Source organism: Monodelphis domestica, chromosome 6 (assembly GCF_027887165.1).
Source record: "Monodelphis domestica isolate mMonDom1 chromosome 6, mMonDom1.pri, whole genome shotgun sequence".
In the NCBI taxonomy this organism is placed as follows: Eukaryota; Metazoa; Chordata; class Mammalia; order Didelphimorphia; family Didelphidae; genus Monodelphis; species Monodelphis domestica.
Window position 1 is genome coordinate 258,570,371 of NC_077232.1, and position 21,529 is coordinate 258,591,899.

General features: G+C 36.0%; 1 protein-coding gene across 1 annotated transcript in view; it reads left to right on the plus strand.

Moving 5' to 3' along the window:
• The window catches only part of TACR3 (tachykinin receptor 3), a 113,053-nt gene that overhangs the window by 35,850 nt on the left and 55,674 nt on the right, over positions 1 to 21,529 (plus strand). The window contains exons 2-3 of the mRNA XM_001368063.4: positions 13,557 to 13,745; positions 15,378 to 15,528. Of these exons, the coding sequence (XP_001368100.3) occupies positions 13,557 to 13,745; positions 15,378 to 15,528 (340 nt within the window). The remainder of the gene's footprint in view (positions 1 to 13,556; positions 13,746 to 15,377; positions 15,529 to 21,529) is intronic.

The following is a 21,529-nucleotide window of genomic DNA, read 5'->3' on the forward strand; positions in this document are numbered from 1 at the left end:
GAATTTGGCAATTACATTCCTGGGAGTTGTTTTCTGGGGATTTACTGTAGAGGGTGTTCTATGAACTCTTTCAATGTCTATTTTGCCCCCTGTTCAAAAACATCAGGCCAGTTTTCTTGGATGATTTCTTGTAGTATGATGTCAAGATTTCTGTTTATTTCTGGCTTTTCAGGTAGACCAATGATTCCCAAATTGTCTCTCCTTCCTCTGTTTTCCTGACCTGTCACTTTGTCAGTGAGATATTTTATGTTTTCTTCTATTTTGTCAGTCTTTTGACTTTGCTTTATTAATTCTTGCTGTTTTGCAAGATCATTGTTTTCCACTTGCTCAATTCTGGTCCTTAAGGCCTCATTTTCTGCTTTAACCTTTTGGTATTCAGCTATGATTTCTTGGTTGTTGGTTTTTTTTAAACATTTCCCACTACTCTTGCCAGAAGGCTTCCATCTTTTTGATAAGCTCAAATTTAAATTCTTCCAGAGCTTGTAGACAATTTCTGTTTTGTTTTGTTTTTTTTTTAGAAAGTTTTGCCTTTGTTTGAATTTCTTCCTGTATTTCCTCTGTAGCCTGGGTTTTTCCTCCATAAAAATTTTTGAGGGTCACTGCCTTTTTTTTTGTTTGTTTTGTTTTGTTTTGTTTGTTTGTTTTGGAAGGATTTTGAGGATCCTGTGTGCAATTATCCATCACTATGGATGTTTTACTTTCCCTTTTTAGTCAGAAATGTGAGTGAGCTGGGCAGGTTCTCTGTGTATGGAGTTAAGGAGCAAGGATTTTGCCTGAGGCAACCTCTTGAATCTCTGCAGTCCTTTGCAGCTCTTCTCTACATTACCTTCCCAGGGGAACCCAAGGTCTAAGCTCCCCTGTCCACCTGGGTTTCCGATTTAACTGCTTTCAGAGGTGGGTCCTCGGTGGGTCTTGTCACCTTCCAAGGACCTAGAAATGCCCCTTGCTCGCTCTAAATGTGCCCCTTGCTCACTTGCTGGTTCTGGCGTGTGCTGGCTCTGAGCACTGAAGGTCTGTGCTTCCTCACACACCAGGGTTTCCAGTCTAGCTGCTTTCAGGTGTTGGTCCCCAGCAGTCCTAGTCAGTTCCCAAGGACCTAGAAGTGCCCCTTGCTCACTCTAGAGGTGCCCCTCATTCACTCACTGGTTCTGGCACGCTCTGGCTCTGGCTCCGTAGGTTGGGTGGGGGAGGCTGGATCGGCTCACATTTGAGTGGGAGCTTTTTCACCCTCTCATAGTGTGGAAATGCCCAAATCCCACATACCTTTAATGCTGCAACCTACTGTACAGTTCATCCATTCTTCTGAAAATGATTTTTAAGAACTTTTGAGGTAGTCTATATCAGTGTGTGCTGGGGAGAGGAAGTGTCCCTCATCTAGACTGTTGTCATGCTTACCTGGAAGTCCTCAAATCTACATTCTTTTCTTGAAAGACATTAAATGCATGCTAAGGTTGTAATTTGTAAAATCTCCCTCCTGGCATAAATGAGCATGAGGCCCATATCATCTGAGCAGTTTTGAGTTACTTTAAATATTGATGAGCAAAGTCTATAAATCTTTGTGTTAATCAAAATATAGATGTCTTTTTGGGGTTGTGATTTTCAAATTTCTTCTAGGACTATCAAGATTGTGGAGCAGGAACTATCAAATTATACCTTTACAGTTAACTGCAAGGACATGTACAAATTCAGCTATAATTTTACTAGCATTTTATGCCATCTCCTTCAGATGGGAGTACTATTTTTAACATTTCTAAAAAAGAGGGACCTGACTGAAATTACTAAAGAATGATCAGTTTTATGCCATTTGTTTTGGGAGACTATTTTGATGTGTCTTCTTAATTTAGACTCAGTAATTTTAGAAAATATCTGAGTCTAGTTTGGATTTGAACCACTTCATGAGGTTTCCTTGTTTGTTTTAACAAGCAAAAGTATGGTTCTGATTGAAGGTCAAAAAATAATATTTGGGCTCAGTTCATGATTTAAAAAGTTAACTGATTCATTATAGTTTAGAAATCAAAAAGTCTAGAAAACACAAATACTGTTCCACTCCCCCCACCTGCCTTTTTTTTCCTGGGAGATAGAGAAAGGCAGTTTATTTTTCAATTCTAAATGAAAGCCAAGAAAAAATTCCTTCATGTCAAATCTGATGAATTCAGATTTCATGGGCCATGGGCAGCTGCAGCAATAGCCACTAATCTTTTTGATGAGAAGTAGAGTCACCAGCCTCCCTTCTACATTGGACTTCAAAGATTAAAACTTTTTGTACTAGATCCAGAAGTAAATGGGAAGGTGGTCAGGTCGGAATAGTACAAACAAATGTGCTTCACCTGGTTAGCCCTACCAAGCAAGTATCTACAAATGCATTATGACTTCAGAGAAGTGATAAGTAGCCAAAGGAAAGCATATTCCAGTAATCTCACCTACAGGGTACCCAGGGATATAAAGAGTAAATGCATCTAGGAAACTGAAATTGCCTTAATAATGGCAGCAAGAAAGGAGGGCATCAAAAATTACCCACTGCAATGTCCCAGAAAAGCAAAGAAACCAGAGGAAAAAAGAGATAATTGATAACAATCATAATAATTAAGATTTATACATTACTTACTATGTACCAGGCACTGTGATTAGGGTTTTACAATTATTATCTAATTGGGGGGTGTTGTTTATTTATTATATTTTTTTTATTTTTCCAGATTACATGTCAATGCAATTTTTCAATATTCACTTTCTCATATTTTCTAATCCATTCCACCCTATCCCTCTCCCCCAGATGGCAGGTAATATGATATAGGTGACACATGTATCCTAAAATACATATTGCCATGTTCATCTTGTCAAAAAAAGACACTTATTGCTTTTACTAGAGAAAAATTTATGGTGGAAATAAAGTACTTGTGTTTGGACTCAGTCTATCCTATTCATGGTGATAGGTTTCCTTTTTTTTATCAGAGTCTCTCAGAGTTGTCCTGGATTGATAATGGTTATCAAGTTGCCTTGTTGATAATAGTTGTCATTCACAGCTGATCATTATTCATTATTGCTGCTACTGTGTACAAATTTCTCCTGGTTCTGCTCACTTCACATTGTATCACTTCATGTAAGTCTTTCCAGGTTTTTTTTGTGATCATCCTGTCTGTCACTTCTCAGGGCACAACAGTATTCCATTATAATCATATCTCACAACTTGTTCAGCCATTCCTCAAACGATGGACTTCCCTTCAGTTTCCAGTTCCTTGCCACCAAAAAAGAACTACCATAAATATTTTTGTACTGGTAGGTTCTTTTCCCCTATCTTTAATCTCTTTGTGATAAATTATATCTCATTTAATCCTCACAATATTCCTGAAAGATAAATGCAGCAAGTAAGTGTCTGAAGCTGAATTTGATCTCAGGTCCAGCATCCAGTATGGGGCTCTTCACCACACCATCTTGCTACTCCCAAAAGACATTTTTAGAAACCCGTTATAATGTTTTATAAGGGAAACCCAAAACTACCTTCAAGGAGGTCCAGCTCAAGATCAAGTTAAAAGAAAATTAGACTCTCTATATTAGATTAGAAGGAATAATGAGGAAGAATGGAAATGGCAATGGTGAGTTTTTACTCTTTAAAAATCTATATCTAAACAATGACTTTGAAATTCTTTTGGCAATATTTGTTTGGAGAGTGAACTCAGTTTGAATAGTGAATGATATAGTTAAAGATTATTTCAATTTATTGTGTGGGCACAGGATTAAAATCCCTGCTACTGGGAAGGCCAAAATTGGTGGATTCTTGAGCACTGGAGAGGTCTGAATTTCAGTGAATCTGGAGCTGACTAGGTGTTTACACTAATGCCAATATGGGAAGGGAATAGGAATAAACATTTATTAAACACTTACTATGTGTCATCAAGCTCTATGCTAAACACTTTATAATTATTATCTATTTTTAAATTATTTTATTAAATCCATTTAAATTTACCATTAATTTAATCACTTAATTAATTTGCTTAATTATTAATTAAGTTAATTATAAACCATAACCCTGGGAGATTAGTGCTATTGTTATTCCCACATTATAGTTGAGGAAATTGAGGCCCACAGAGGTTAAATGACTTGCCTAGAATCATAAAGCTAAAAAGTAGCTGAGACCATGTCTGAGTTGAATCTTCCTTCCTCCTGACTCAGTGCTCTTTCCACTATTCCACCTGGTTTCTTATGGTTAACCTCTAAGGAGTGGAGGACCACTAGGCTTCCTAAAGAGGGATGAAATAATACTGGAAGAAAAAAAAAAGAACACATTATAGCTTCTATGCTCATCAGCAGATCAGTTCTGATCATCGAGGTCTTCTAAGTGGTTCCTATACTTCCAACCTAGGAGAAATGAAGAGTCCTGGGCTCAAAAAATACATAAACAAAAACATTATTTAAGCAAACTAGATTTTACTTGTTATAATTTTATTGAATCCAGAGTCATTATCTCTGTTAAGAATTTAAGAAGTCTTGGAGAAGACTTAATCTATAAATGATTAGCTCATGAGAGATAAACAGATTTAGAGACAGGGACAAAAAGAAGCAGATAACATAAATAATATGATAAAATTCATATAAGTACATATATTATGTGCAATATATTATATGTAACATATAATTTTATGTAGAAAGAGAAAAAACTTCAGTAAATTAAAAATGAATGTAAAAGAGAGACCTGTCTGGTCCAGAGAAATTTACAAGTGAATTTTATTTTATATTTAAAGAACAAGTAAAGCCTATGCTACTCTAAGTCCTACATAGGGAGAAAAGAAAGGACTTCTTAAATGTCTTAAGTGAAATGCTCCCACCTCAATTTCCACTGTTCTCCACTCATGTATTCCAGAAGAACAATTTTTGCCTGTCATTACTGAGCTGCCCTTGCTCAGACAATCTAGAATGGTATTCCATTTTGAACAGTCACCGTGCTAAGGTACTAGTACAGAAGTGCTTTGTTTCTCCAGATGGCTACCATTTCTCTGATATAGTCTCTTCAAGATCAAAATCCTCAGAAACATGGGAACCTTTGAAAAATGCCTGCCTATCTATAGAGAGACACTTCTCTTCCAACAAGTCAACATGGTAATGTATCTAGGCTAGAGGAGAGATCCACACTGAGATAAGGACTACACTACAATAACTATTTATAATAACTGAAAAGGAAGATACTACACTACATTCCTTTCATGATTAGAATGTGGTCCAGATTACTCAACAAGGGAGGGAATATAAAATAAAATAATAGCAACTATATTATAGGAATAGATATCAGATATTATTCATTATGACCATGTTGGTTTTATAATATTAATTCATCCTTTGGTAATTTGACGTAACAAGCATTATTCTTCATATAAACTATAATAAATACATGATTATATCACTAATTGCAAAAAAAAAAAGTCTTTTTTTTAAGTTTTTTTAAAAGTTCATTTGTGTTTAAAATCATGAAAAGAATGCAAATGAAGAATCTGCCTTTAATATGAAAAATGTATTAAAAATCACAAGTTCACATTCTTTGTAATGAAGAAATATTGAATGTTTTCCTATTGTAGACATGGATGAAGCAAGATACACATTTACCTCAACATTATTTTATATAGTTCTGAAAACACTTGCCACAACAATACAAAAGAAAGGTCAAAGGAAAGGCATATACAGAGGCAAAGAGCAGGCAAAAATTATAGCTCTTGATAGGTGTCAAGAGAAAGCTGCAAAGAATCAGCAAAGAAATTAATACATATGATTGGTATTATAGCAAAGGAATAGTTTTAGTGAAGCAAAAAGATAAAAGATAAATTAACAAAATCTTTTTTTAAAAAAAGGATAGAAGAAAAATCTGTTCAAAATTACTGTAAAATGATGAAATGCCTAGAAATGAAATTTCCAATTCACACACAATCAGAACTCATGCAAATATAAAAACTAAACATTCTTAAAAAGACACGTACAAGAATATTCATAGCTGTGCTCTTTGTGGTGGCCCAAAATTGGAAAATGAGGGGATGCCCTTCAATTGGGGAATGGCTGAACAAATTGTGGTATATGTTGGTGATGGAGTACTATTGTGCTCAAAGGAATAATAAAGTGGAGGAATTCCATGGAGACTGGAACAACCTCCAGGAAGTGATGCAGAGCGAAAGGAGCAGAACCAAGAGAACGTTGTGCACAGAGACTGTGTTACAGTCTCTGTGAACACTGTGGTACAATCGAATGTAATGGACCATTTATGTACCATTAATGGCAATGCAGTGATCCTGAACAACTTGGAGGAATGTATGAGAAAAACCACTATCCATATTCAGAGGAAACCCTGGGGGTAAAAACACAGAAGAAAAACAACTGCTTGAATACATGGGCCAAGGGGGATATAATTGGGGATATAGACTCTAAATGAACATCCTAGTGCAAACATCAACAACAAGGAAATAGGTTCTGATCAAGGACACAAGTAATACCCAATGAAATTGAGCATCGGCTGCAGAAAGGGTGGGTGGAGTGGAGGGAGGGAAATAAAGTGATTATTGGAAAGAAAGAAAGAAGGAAGGAAGGAAGGAAGGAATGAAGGAAGGAAGAAAAGAGAAAGAAAGAAAGAAAGAAAGAAAGAAAGAAAGAAAGAAAGAAAGAAAGAAAGAAAGAAAGAAAGAAAGAAAGAAAGAAAGAAAGAAAGAAAGAAAGAAAGAAAGAAAGAAAGAAAGAAAGAAAGAAAGAAAAAGAAAGAAAGAAAGAAAGAAAGAAAGAAAGAAAGAAGAAAGAAAAGAGAAAAAACCCTAAACATTCTTTTCAGAAATAAAGGAGAATAAATAATTTAAATATTCACAGATATTACTGAGCTATGCCCACATAATAACAGTGCTATTGATTGTCAGTTGATAAATGTTTTAAAATATATATAGTATATAGACTGACAATCCCATGTTATTTTCAAGAGCAAGACAGACCATATATAATATAACTCAAGCATTTTCTCTTACAATGCTAGAATTTTTTTTCTGGAGTTTTCTCATTGTGTTTGCCTTTTAAAACAACAATTCAAGTAATCTACTATAAATAAATACTATAAATAAAATGTTTTAAAACAAAGGGATATAATAGCTACTATATTCTTAAATTTTCATTTTTCTTATTCTGAATTCACAACTAGTTGAATTCAGAATAAGAAAAATGAAAAAATTTTTTTGTAGAGACCAGAAGATTATACATGTAATCATGGATGTCTCTTTAAGTATTTCTTAATTTTATTTGCATAATAGCTTCATTATGTAGTTTTTAATGCTATCCTATTATTTATGTTTTTTTCTGCCTATCCATTTTTTTTTCATAAAGCACTTTATTTTTTTTTCCTTTTTTTTAAACATTATTTTATTTGGTCATTTTCATACATTGTTCATTGGAAACAGATCGTTTTCTTTTCCTCCCCCCCAAACCCCCCCCCCCCATTCCTTCCCTAGCCAACACACGATTCTTCTGAGTATCACATGTGTCCTTGCTCTGAACCCATTTCCTTGTTGTTGGTATTTGCATTAGGGCACTCATTTAGTGTCCCTCCTCCATCATGTACCCTCAACCTCTGTAGTAAAGCAGTTGCTTTTCCTCGGTGTTTTTACTCCCTCAGTTTGTCCTCTGCTTGAGGATAGTTTTTTTTGTTTTTGTTTTTTTGTTTTTTTTCTCGTGGATCCCTGCAGGTTGTTCAGGGACATTGTAAAGCCATTACTGGAAAAGTCCATTACGTTCTCTTGTACCACAATGTGTCAGTCTCTGTGTACAATGTTCTCCTGGTTCTGCTCCTCTCACTCTGCATCACTTCCTGGAGGTTGTTCCAGGCTCCATGGAATTCCTCCACTTTGTTATTCCTTTGAGCACAATAGTACTCCATCACCAACATATACCACAATTTGTTCAACCATTCCCCAATTGACGGGCATCCCCTCATTTTCCAATTTTGGGCCACCACAAAGAGCACAGCTATGAATATTCTTGTACAAGTCTTTTTCACTATTATCTCTTTGGGGTACAAAACCCAGCAGTGCTATGGCTGGATCAAAGGGCAGACAGTCTTTTATCACCCTTTGGGCATAGTTCCAAATTGCCCTCAAGAATGGCTGGATCAATTCACAACTCCACCAGCAATGAATTAATGTCCCTACTTTGCCACACCCCCTCCAGGATTCATTACTTTCCTTTGCTGTCATATTGAACAATCTGCTAGGTGTGAGGTGATACCTCAAAGTTGTTTTGATTTGCATCTCTCTGATTATAAGAGATCTAGAACACTTTTTCATGTGCTTATTAATAGTCTTGATTTCTTTAACAGAGAATTGCCTATTCATTTCCCTTGCCCATTTTTCAATTGGAGAATGGCTTGATTTTTTGTACAACTGGTTTAGCTCTTTATAGATTTGAGTAATTAGACCTTTGTCAGAGGTTTTTGTTATGAAGATCATTTCCCAATTTGTTATTTCCCTTCTGATTTTGGTTCCATTGGTTTTGTTTGTACAAAACCTTTTTAATTTGATGTAGTCAAAATTATTTATTTTGCATTTTGTGACTCTTTCTAAGTCTTGTTTGGTTTTAAAATCTTTCCCTTCCCAAAGGTCTGACATGTATACTATTCTGTGTTCACCTAATTTACTTATAGTTTCCTTCTTTATATTCAGGTCACTCACCCATTCTGACTTTATCTTGGTGTAGCATGTGAGATGTTGATCCAAACCTAATCTCTCCCACACTGTCTTCCATTTTTCCCAGCAGTTTTTATCAAATACTGGATTTTTGTCCCCAAAGCTAGGGTCTTTGGGTTTGTCAAAGACTGTCTTACTGAGGTCATTTACCCCAACTCTATTCCACTGATCCTCCTTTCTGTCTCTTAGCCAGTACCAAATTGTTTTGATGACCACTGCTTTATAATATAGTCTGAAATCTGGGACTGCAAGGCCCCCTTCCTTTGTATTTTTTTTTCATTATTTCCCTGGATATCCTTGATCTTTTATTCTTCCAAATGAACTTTGTTATGGTTTTCTCTAATTCAGTAAAATAGTTTTTTGGTAGTTCAATGAGTATGGCACTAAATAGATGGATAAGTTTGGGTAGGATGGTCATTTTTATGATGTTAGCTCATCCCACCCATGAGCAATCAATGTTTTTCCAATAGTTTAGATCTAGTTTTAATTGTGTGGTGAGTGTTTTGTAGTTGTGTTCATATAGTTCTTGTGTTTGTCTCAGCAGATAGAATCCTAAGTATTTTATATTGTCTTGGGTGACTTTAAATGGAATTTCTCTTTCTAATTCTTGCTGCTGAACTGGGTTGGAGATATATTGAAATGCTGATGACTTATGCAGGTTTATTTTGTATCCTGCAACTTTGCTAAAGTTCTTGATATTTCGATTAGCTTTTTGGTTGATTCCCTGGGATTCTTTAAGTAAATAATCATATCATCCTCAAAGAGTGACAGCTTGGTCTCCTCATTGCCAATTTTAAACTTCAATTTCTTTTTCTTCTCTAATTGCTACTGCTAGTGTTTCTAGTACAATATTAAATAATAAAGGTGATAATGGGCGTCCTTGTTTGACTCCTGATCTTATTGGGAAGGCTTTGAGTTTTTCCCCATTGCAGATGATGTTTGCTGATGGTTTTAGATAGATACTGTTTATTATTTTTAGGAAAGGCACTTCTATTCCTATACTTTCTAGTGTTTTCAGTAGTTATGGGTGTTGTATTTTCTCAAAGGCTTTTTCTGCATCTATTGAAATAATCATGTGATTTTTGTCAGTTTGCTTGTTTATATGGTCAATTATGTGGATGGTTTTCCTAATATTGAACCATCCTTGCATTCCTGGAATGAATCCTACCTGATCGTAGTGGATAACACTTGTGATGACTTGTTGGAGTATCCTATTTAAGCTGGCTAGTATCCTATTTAAGATTTTTGCATCTATATTCATTAGGGAGATTGGCCTATAATTTTCTTTCTCTGTTTTTAACCTGCCTGGCTTTGGGATCAGTACCATGTTTGTGTAGTAAAAAGAATTTGGTAGAACCCCTTCTTGACTTATTCTGTCAAACAGTTTGTATAGTATTGGGGTTAGCTGTTCTTTGAATGTTTGATAGAATTCACTTGTGAATCCATCTGGCCCTGGGGATTTTTTCTTAGGGAGTTCTTTGATGGCCTGTTCAATTTCTTTTTCTGATATGGGGTTGTTTAGGTAATTTATTTCTTCTTCTGTTAATCTAGGCAATTTATATTTTTGTAAGTATTCATCCATATCACTTAGATTGCCATATATTTTGCATATATATCCCCCCTTTTCTCTATGTTTCCCTGCTGTCTGTGTTGGGCATCCCGGAGACTCTCTCAGGTTGCTTTCATGGTGAGTCCTTCAAAATAACCAGCCCTGGGGCCCTTTTGCTGACCCTGAAATTCCCACTGCTGGCATGGGCTCAACACTCTGGGTTGGGGGGGATGGGTCCTGGGACTTTCCTTCTGCCTGCCCCTTAGATCCAAGTGATCTAGGGTTTTGGCTTTTGGGGGGCCATACCTTTTGATCCAGGTCCGGGAGGAGGGTTCCCTGGGTCTGTCCTGTTGTTCAGCTTGAATTTCGGTGTCCTTGGAGCTCTCAGTTTGCGATAGGTAAGGAAGGGTTTCTGAGGTCTGAACTTTTGCAACTTCTAAGCCGCCATCTTGACCGGAAGTTTCCTGCCTATCCATTTTAATTTAGTTGCTTTTCCTTCAATGAAAAAAGAAAAATAATACCCTCATAACAAATATGCACAGACAAGAACATTCTCACATTGTATCTAAATATGCATGTCTTATTTTGCACTATTATGCTCTATTCAATCAGAAGCTCATTAGCAAGCTTCATTTTTCATCTTAGGGATAATGGTTTGTCATCAGCATTCCTTAGCCTTTCAAGGTAGTTTTTCTTTACAATGTCATTGAAAAAAAATTGTTCAGCTAATTTCACTCTATATCAGTTCATAAACACTTTCCTAATTTTCTCTGAAACCATATTTTTCATAATGTCTTAATATTTCATTACATTCTTATACCACAACGTGGTTAGCCATTCCATACTTGGTGAGAGTCCCCTTAGGTTCCAGTTCTTTGCTGTTGCAGAAAGAACTATTATCAATATTTTCATACATTTTGATTGGAAAAGCACTCTCCAAGACACAAGGAAAAACTGTGAAAAGAGAATTTCTTCAGACCTCTTTCTTGCTAATGAGAGACTCCTAAGGGTAGGGTTGAGCCTTCATCCAGCCAATCACTAAAAGTTCCTTGTTTCCCATCAATTGCCTCCATCCAAAAGCCAATGCCCAATAATTCCATCAGGTTGACTAAAAGTTCCATTGTGTTCTCAAACCACTTATAAAATTTTTCATTCAGTATGTTACCAAATAATTACCTTACATTTTTAAAATTTGCTTATGAAAACTCCAATTTCATTTTAATTATCACTTAATTTCAGCCTCAGAATAGCACTTATCTCCTAGGGTTATTATGAGGATCAAATGAGATAAAACACTCAGCAGGTAGGTGCTTAATAAAGACTTGTTCCCTTCTCCTTTTTCTATTCCCTGATTGAATCTCCTAACTCAAGGAAGAGTTTGGTGTCAGATTAAGAGATAAACAGGGAAGAGCCCCAGATAACTGTTTTTGGCCTGGTACTGTTTAACATTTTTGTCAGTGACTTGGAAAAAGGCATACTGATGCAGGTCAATCACATTTTCAAATGACACAAAACTGGGAAGGCTAGCTAACCAACCAAATGGAGATTAGAGGTGCAAATCTTTGACTAAATCTAAAAAGGAGTTAAAAGAAATTGAGTAGTAATAAATAAGCATTTTTATACTTAGTTTCAAAATATCAATTGCCCAAGCACAAAATGGTTAGAAAGTAATTTGGTTTTAAAGATCTGGGGGTTGGGGGGGTGGTATTAGTGGATTGCAAGTTCAACATAAATCAACACCGAAATATATTAGCCAGAAAAGTGACTATCATTTTCAGCTAAATGAAGGAGAGCATAGCATTTAGAAATAAAGAAATGGGGATAGTGTGGATCCTCTGGTCAATTAAAATCATACTTGGAATTTTTTATACAGTTCTGGGAACTATATTTTATAAATGGCATTGATAAACTAGAGAAAATACAGAATAATGAAAGGCTTTAAACTGACACTACATGTATGGTCTAATTCTCAAAAAATAATAAAAGAAAGGAAAAGGACCTACTGTTATAAAAATATAAATATTTATAACAGTTCTTTTTATTGTGGCAAAGAATTGGAAAGTGAGAGGATTTCCATCAATTGGGGAATGGCTAAACAAATTGTGGTACATATTGGTGATGGAATACTATTGTGCTATAAGAAATGATAAGCAAGATAATTTCAGAAAAATCTGGAAAGGTCTGCATGAATTAATGCAGAGAGAAATAAGGAGAACCAGAAGAACATTGTACACAGTAACAGCAATATTGTTTAATGATCAACTGTGAAAACTTGGCTACCCTCAGCAATGCAATGATCTGGGACAATCCTGAAAGCCATATGGTGGGGAATGCTATCTACCTCCAGAGGAAGAACTGTTGGAGTTGAATAGATGCAGATCATGGCATATTATTTTTCACATTAGTGTATTTATGGTTTTATTTTGGGGTTTTGTTTACATATGACTTTGCTCTTATAGCAGTGACCAATATGGAAGTGTGTTCTGCATGCTAAAAAAAATTAATTAATAAATAAATTGACACCATATGAAGAAAGAAGTACAGAGTGTTAGCCTGGAGAATAGAAATCTTGGAGGGCATGATGACTATATTTAAGTATTTGAAGAGCTGTCATAAGAATTTAGTCTTGTTCTATTTGTTCTGGAAGGCAAACTAATTGAATGTTGAAAGAAGAAAATTTGAGCTTGATGTTGGGAAATTTTTAGTAATGACTAGACCTATCTAAAAGTAGAACAGTCTAACTTGAGAAGTAATGGAATCTCTTTCATTAAAGGTCTTCAGTCAAAGGTTGGATGTCCATTAGTCAGTCAGACTGTAGCAGGCTCCTTTCTAGGGTATGTTTTGGGCAAGATAGCCTTTTGAGATCCCTTTTAATTCTGTGATATCCTTACTATTTTCATCTAGAACCACAAGATTATATTTTTTATTCAATCTGATTATAAAAGTATCAAAAACATAAGTCCATATCCAGTACACACCAGAAAGGAAATCATGTTTTATTCAAGTATATTCTGTATAATTGGTGATTCATGATACAAACATGGGTCCTTCATGTACTCTGTTCTCTCTTAGTTCTCTTGTCAAAATTGAGGATATATTTGATTTAAGAGTGAATAGGTACCATTAACACTGTTTCAACAGCATCAACAATATGAAATTTCTCTTGAAATTGAACATTGAAAAGGAAAAAAAATTTTAACCATCTTCATTTTGCTTTTCAGCATAAGGAAAATCTTGGTCACTGAATCTTGAACACTTTCTACATGAAACTCAGTCTCCTAACAAGAATTTGGGTTGTTGGTTTGTTTTCAAAACAGATACATGGCCATTATAGATCCTCTGAAACCCCGACTGTCTGCAACAGCTACAAAAGTTGTCATCGGAAGCATTTGGATCCTGGCTTTCCTTCTTGCCTTTCCCCAGTGTCTTTATTCCAAAACGAAAGTGATGCCTGGTCGAACACTTTGTTATGTACAATGGCCAGAAGGTTCAAAACAGAACTTTACGTGAGTTGATTTCATCCTTTATCTCTCTTGTAAATAAAATCAGGGTAGGAAAAAATTGTGAAAGAAATGGAATAGCAGGAAGAATTTTCTGTATCCCTACTTTGTATGTCATATTTTAGATGTATGTTTAAGAAAATCAAAAGGGGGAAACATTCTTTTTAATGAACTTGAATGTTAATATATCCCATGAAGGAAATGAGAAACACCTAATTATACATTTCCTGGAAGTCATAGTTCTGGATTGATCTTATGTCTCAACACATATCTAGGGGAAGTTCTATGAATACCACCACTTGAGAGATGTTTCATTTTATATTGCTTTTTACTTTTACTGTTCTTATGTTAAGATCAATGCTGTATACAATAGAATATATAGGTATATGTGACATATATTATGTATGCCATTAATTCCAACTGGAATTTTAGTATTTCTATCAGTTTTTATATTTCTGGCAGAAGGATAAAAACCTAACCCACTTAGAAAAGGAAGTTAGCTCTTCTATGGGTCCCAAGGGCCTGTTGACAATTAATTGTACTAGTTTGTTCATCTAGTTCTAGAGGACAATTTTGGGCATTCATTCAATAAGCATTTATTATGTGCCAGGCACTGGGATTACAAAGACAAAAATGAAAGGAATTTTGACTTCAAGATTACATTTTGTTGGGAGAGATTGGAAGGGGGACCAGATGCATGAAAGGAAAAAGACAAAATGGAAAGCCTTTTCTAATGAGGGTAGTAGCAATTAGGGGATCAGTCTGTATAAGATGACATGAACTAAGCATCTAAGGAATGGGAGATAGAGTGAGTGAATTCCAGGCAGAGCCTTCTAAGGTTTGAAGGTAGGAGATACAATTCCCTAGATGGGCAACAGCAAACAGGACCACTTGGCACCTTCAGGTTCTCATATATATCAACCTGGAAAAGCTCAGAAATACCAAAACAGTTACAAAGGACAAATTTTTAAACAGGACAAAGGAAACAGAATTCTTATGGCGACCACACGGAGTCATGCACACACAACACCAAGACCATACCAAGCTACTCTCCAAGACTCTGGGAACAATGTCTCTGGGAAAATGCCCCATGAATGGGAATTTCTATTATGAGAATTTCCAACAAATGATGAAGAACTTGGGGTTTAATATATATTTTGGGGAATAAAGGAAAGGATAACTGATTGATTTACATGGAGACAGGGAAGGAGGTTTCCAGCCAGGGGCTGGACTACCTAGGAGATGCCTAGATACAATGGAAGAAACTTCTAAGACAAAAGGGTACTTAATATTAGACTATATCTACTACTTATATATAGGTTGAGATCGTTGGGTACTTGAAGGTTTATTATTCAGCCTTGGACAAACCTACTAATCCTATCTAGGGTGATTCTGAGGTGTCTGAGGGTTTCATAAAGCAAAATTGTCATTTGCTTCTTCCAGTTATCATTATCCCCCACTGTGAGACTTTGATGTATATGTGCTTTGTTTTCTTTTTAAAAGTGAAAAGAACATTCAGAGGGTGAAAGCATAGCTATTTTTTTTTTGAAAATTTTCTGTTTGATTCACAACCAGAGCCAATTCAACCTATGTCTTTTCCTAGAGTTCTCTTTTGACCTTTGTTCTTTTCCATTGCAGGTACCATATTATTGTGATTATACTGGTGTATTGCTTCCCATTACTTGTCATGGGCATCACCTACACCATTGTGGGAATAACCCTCTGGGGAGGAGAGATCCCAGGAGACACATCAGACAAATACCATGAGCAGCTCAAAGCCAAAAGAAAGGTACTATTGTTTCCTTTCACCTCTCAGCTAATTGCATGTTAATTCATTCCTCCCCATCCCCTTTTTTATAAAGTCAATTAGCCAACATGCTTTTTGTCAAATGGGATGGCATTCATAATCACAGCTAGATTAGGGAGAGAGGGGAGAAATACATTGATTAAAATGTCACCTTCCTAGAATTATTTCAAGTAGCTTCTATTCTAGTGAGTAGATTTTAATTAATTAAAAGTCTATCTGGAAGAAACAAGCTTGGTTTAGGCTATTCGGTGACTGAAAACTTTCTTGGGTTCCTAGGGTGGGAAGAGATCTCCAAAAGTTGTTTCTTCTTTTCCTTGCCTCCAGGCTGTCTCCTTCAGATTATCCAAGGATCATATCCAATGATGGCAAACCTTTTAGAGACCATGTGCTGTGCCCTGCCCCCAGAGACTGTGTGCTATGCCCCATGCCCCCATGGGTGCCAGGCATCCCCTTCCTTCTTATCCCACACAGGGAAGGAAAAAAGCACTCCCATTGGGCTGTTGGGCAGAGGGGCAGGGCAAGTGAAAAAATGTCATCAGCAAGTGTAGAGAGAGGCAGGGAGCACTCTGCTCCCTTCCAGCTCTGCCACCTGTGAGCTGTGTGTTTCCATTTGGCTGCTGGGCAGAGGGGCAGGTGATGTGAAAAAATGTCATTAAGTATAGTGGAGAGGGGAAGGGAGCAGTTCCACCCAAGTCCCTCTGCATTTCTAATAATGAACTTTAGCGGGGGACAGTGCACATGCCCACAGAGAATGTTCTATGTGCCATCTTTGGCATGCATGCCATAGGTTTGCCATCTCTGGTGATGTCCTTGCTAATTGTGTGAATTATGTGTGAATTATGATTCTATTCCTCCCCCCTACCAGAACCAAGAAAATAAAAATTTAGAGTTCTGCATTTTTATGCAAATCTTGACGATCTTAACAAAACATTAAGAAAAATATTTCTGTAAGTAGAAAACATTAGCTAAGATCAAAGGGTCACATTATTGTGCTTATTCTCAAATTATATGTAAATAATTCCTTTGCACTTTGGAAACCCAATTAGTGTTTTTGTTTTTAATCTCCACAGAGACTCATGCTATTCTCCTGCGATGCATTTATATTTCCCCCTTTTTGCACCAAGTCTATGATTCCAGTGGTGTAGAGAACTCCCTATAAGAAAACTCCTTTTATTAATGAAATCGCCATTTATTCTGTACTTTATTGCATTAGAGATTTGTCTAGGGAACTGAAAAACTGTGCCAGTCCCATAGCCAATAAGTGTTGGAATTTAAACCTGGGTCTTCCTGATGCTTAGTCCACCTCTCTATTATCATTGCCCTTTTCCTCTTTTCTTTTTTTTTTACTTACAAAGAACATTATAATTAATCTATTTATTTCATGAATTTGTCAATAAAAATTGCTTCACAACCTAGTGATATGCAAATAAGTAGTAATCTCATTCTTCTCGTATTTTTGTGAAATGTTTTGTCATTCTTATTTATTCTTCAAATCTTCAAAATTCTTCAAAATGTTTTCTCCATGAAAATTCCATATGAAGGTGGCTCAGTGGATAGAGAGCCAGGCTTGAATATAGAAGGACTTGGGTTCAAATATGGCCTCAGACACTTCCTAGCTGGGTAACCCTGGGCAAGGGACTTAGTCCTAATTGCCTAGCCCTCATTGCTCCTCTGCCTTAGAATTGATACTTAACTGTTGATTCTAAGACAGAAGGTAAGTGTTAAAAAACAAAACAAAACAAAAAAAGAAACCTCCTCATAGTGGAAGGGGAACTGACCCTGGGTGAGTGACTTAACCTGTCTACTTCAATTTCTTTACCTGTAAAATGGGAATTGATAAATAAAAGCATCTAACTCCCAGAGTTGTTAAGAGAGTGAAATGAGATAATGTTTGTAAAGCATGTTGTAAATGTTAAGGCTCTCTATAAATTCTATATAAATACTAGTCATTATTATGGCTGTTCTTTTCCTGGTTCTGCTTGCTTCTTTTTGAATCAGTTCATGTAAGTCTTTTTATGATGCTCTGAGATTTTATAGCTATTTTTATTACAGAACAATAATATTCTGCTTATAGTCTTATGCTACAATTTATTTAGTCATACCACGTCCAATTTTATTTCCAGTTCTTTGGTACAACAACCATAGCTGATAGACTTCTCTTTCTTTGTATTGTTAAGTTCCTTGGAGTTTGCACCTAGTACTGGAATCCCTGGGCCAAAGGGCATAGATATCTTGTCATTGTTCATATAATTCCATATTGCTCTATAGAACAGTTGGACCAATTCACTGATCTACCAATAGTACCTTATCCTACGTTCTACCTTTGATTCTTTGGAGTCTGTGACTAGCAGTGGAATCAGAAGGCATGGACATTTTAGACATCATCTGACCTAATTACTGAAACAGAGAGGTGGAATAAAGAGAAATCCCCAAATGGTCAATTGGCTTAAATCTTTACCCAAACACTCTATTATGTGTATGCGTTGTCAAATTATCCTTCAAGCACCAAATGTCTAATAAAAGTTTGAGAGTCCTTTCTAAGGAACCATTCTAAAGTTTAAATTAGGGACAGAAGGCAGTCATTGGGGCATGATTTTCCATTCAAAGCCCTAACACTAACATACCTCTTTCTTCCTGGCTAGTAAGTTATAATTAAAATTAAATGTTTTCTTTGTACCCTTCACATTTTAAATAATGCAATTGAAAGATGAATATCAAAATGACATCACGTCCTCCATTCTTATATAATGCTATTTTCCTTCCTTGTGCTTAGGTTCCCTTCATTCCCTCCTGCTTGGTCTCTTCTTCATAGCCTGCTGTTTTTTTGAAGGCCAGCTGCCCAAGAGCAGCTCAGTTATCACTCTAGATGTTCAAAGTCTCACCCAGTTTTTTGTGGACTTCTCTAGTGAGCTTAATTTTCTGAAGTTCCTTTAAGTTTACTTATTTGTATACCTATCTTCTCAATTACATCCCCATGGAATGGAAGCTATCTGAGGGGAGGAACAGTGTTTGTTGTTGCTGTTTTGTTTTTTATTTTTATTTTTGTTTTTTGCCTTTGAATCTCTAATGCCTTAGCACAATGCTTGGCACATAGTAACCCCTTAATAAATGCTGATTGAATGATGGAAGTGTTTGTTGATGTCTACCCCTACATCCAATAGCTGAGTGTCTTATCCAAACTCAGTATCTCCCTGGCCCCAAGATATTTTTCTGCGTACAGCTAGCAATTAAGAAATATGTATTAATCAATTATCTTTGCATCGCTAAAGCCATCATAATCCCTTGCATGCAGGAGTTGCTTTAGATTGTTTACTCAATCAAATTAAACCAGTAAGCTTCTCTCTTTAGAGATGAAGTTCAGAAGACCCTGAGCAAGTAATTTTACTTTTCCATAATCTGAGAGGATTGGTCTCCCAGAGCTCTAAATCTGTGATTCCCTTAAAAACAACTTTAAATCTGTAGACACTATTTCCAGAATCTGGGGATATCAGGTTAGCTCCATTTTACGGGCCTGGAAATGGTTCAAATATTCATCAAACCTCCCCTCAGGAAATGCATGTGTATTTTGCAATTGGACATAAAGTGCAACTTAAAAATAATAACCATTTTGTGATTTAAGGAAGGTGCTGGGCATCATGACCTCATTTACACAGTTAGCTCATCTCTCAGTACTCAGAGGCTAATGAAAAAGAAACTAAGAAGTCTAGACAAGGAAACTACATGAATATAAAAAACTGCTACTATAGTGTCAGGAGGAGAAAAAGAGTCTAGAAGCCTATTTATTTAGCAGTGCTCCATCTACCTACTTTTCTTAATAAATAAAATGTTACAGTTTTCCTGGTGGATACTATCACCAGAGAAAGAAACTAAAAAGAAAACTTTAGTGGCAAGATTATGTATTAAAAATATTTAAAATTAAATGCTGCTTTGGAATATGTGTATAGATACATATGTGTATATATGCAGAGATATCCTTTAAAAATGTTACCTCATGGGGGCAGCTGGGTGGCTCAGTCAGGTCTAGAGACAGGAGGTCCTGGGTTCAAGTCTGGACTCAGACACTTCCCAGCTGTGTGACTCTGGGCAAGTCACTTAACCCCCATTGCCTAGCCCTTACCACTCTTCTGCTTTGGAGCCAATATGCAGTATTGATTCTAAGATGAAAGGTAAGTGTTTAAAAAAATGTTACCTCACATGTCTGACATATGCAAACACAAGTAGGATTTAAAAAAGAATGGGCTCATTTGCAATTTTATAGAGAATTCTGTGGTTATCATAGGCTTTGATGACAACTCATTTATATAACACACATATAACGCACAAAATATTTTCTTTATAATAGTCCTATGTGTAGATGGTGCAAGATTGTTATCTTCATTTTGCTTAGAATTTATGCATTCTGATTCTAGGTTAAGAGCATGTATCTTAAATTATAGCCCACTGCTAACTAAGTGGGGATTTCACACTTTTTTCTGTGAATATACTAAAGGGTATAGCACCAGTCCCTGACTCTCTCTAGGCTTTGTTTCTTCCTAAGTTGCTTTGAGTCACTCAAGTAGCCATGATGGGAGTCTAGAGTATTCTTCAGGAAGAGGGTCACACTGGCATAATTTCCTTTCAGGATCCTGTTGGCACCTTCACTGTGGGAGAAATATTCATTTGCATTCGTTCATTTAACTCATGAGTCCCCACCAGTGAGTTTCCCATTTATATAAATTAATAACAATAACCCCTTTAACCATTAATATATTTACTAACCCAAATAGCAAAAACAAAAGCAAGCGTAAGATTTACTCACTAGAAGGAAAAAGCGATGGTAATTAAAACAACAGTCTATTTATAAATCTGGATCCCATTTTCTCACTAACAGCATCTATGGGAATAGGGAAACATGAACTCTTATCATTTCAGCCATGAGGCATATAAGAAGAGAAAACCATAAACCTAGAGCAAATCATGACTGCAGGCTGTGGTCTATTTGTCATCTTTTTAGGGGTAAGTGAGTCAAGCCAACCTAGAAAGAGTCAGAGCCCAGAAAGAGTTGGAGGTTGGTGCTTAAATATTAAATATTCTTTATTTAAAAAGTATATATACCTCATATCATCTATATCATCCACCATCTACTTCTCTTCTGAACATTTCTAGTATCCCGTCAGACAAAGGTGTTTCTCTACTGCTCTTGACACCAAAATAGTGTTAAACATTTTTAGCTAAATGGGGTGAAGACTGAGGTCCAGAGAGTTTCTGAGGCCAACCCCCTTGGCTATATGCTAAGTCAGCATGACACTCTTTCAGTGAAAATCAGTTCTCATTAATCTTCAGATCTGAAAAACTATTCAGATCTTATTCCATATACAAGCTTTTCCCTTCTTGAACCACAGAAAAAGTAAAGGAAAACATAAACAAACCTTTGGTGATTTTTCATCTTTTAGACAGCACTAGATAGTGAGAGAGCTTTTTTCCTACCTAGATATCAGAACACCTCAGAGGATTCTCCTCTTACTATCAGATATTTCTTTTTTTCCTCCAATATATCATTTAACTTTTTCCCAAATATAGAGAGAGACAATTTTTAACACTCATCTTTTAAAAATGTTAGTTCCAAATTCTCCCCAGCCTTCTATCTCCCCTCCCTGATATGGTAAGCAATCTCATATAGGGTATACATGTATGATCATATAAAATATTTCCATATTGGCCATATTGTGGGAAAAGAGATATCAAGGAAAGAAAACTCTTTCTCTGGGTGTGGATAGCATTTTTCATCAAGTGTACTTTGGAATTATTCTGGATCACTATATTGCTGAATGGCCACGTCACTCCCAGTTGATAATCATACAATATTGCTGTTATTGTGTACAGTGTTCTCTTGGTTCTGCTCACTTCACTTTGTATCAGTTCATATAAGTCTTTCCAGGTTTTTCTGAAATCATCCTTTTTGTCATTTCTTTAGCACAATAGTATTTCCTTACAATCATAAACT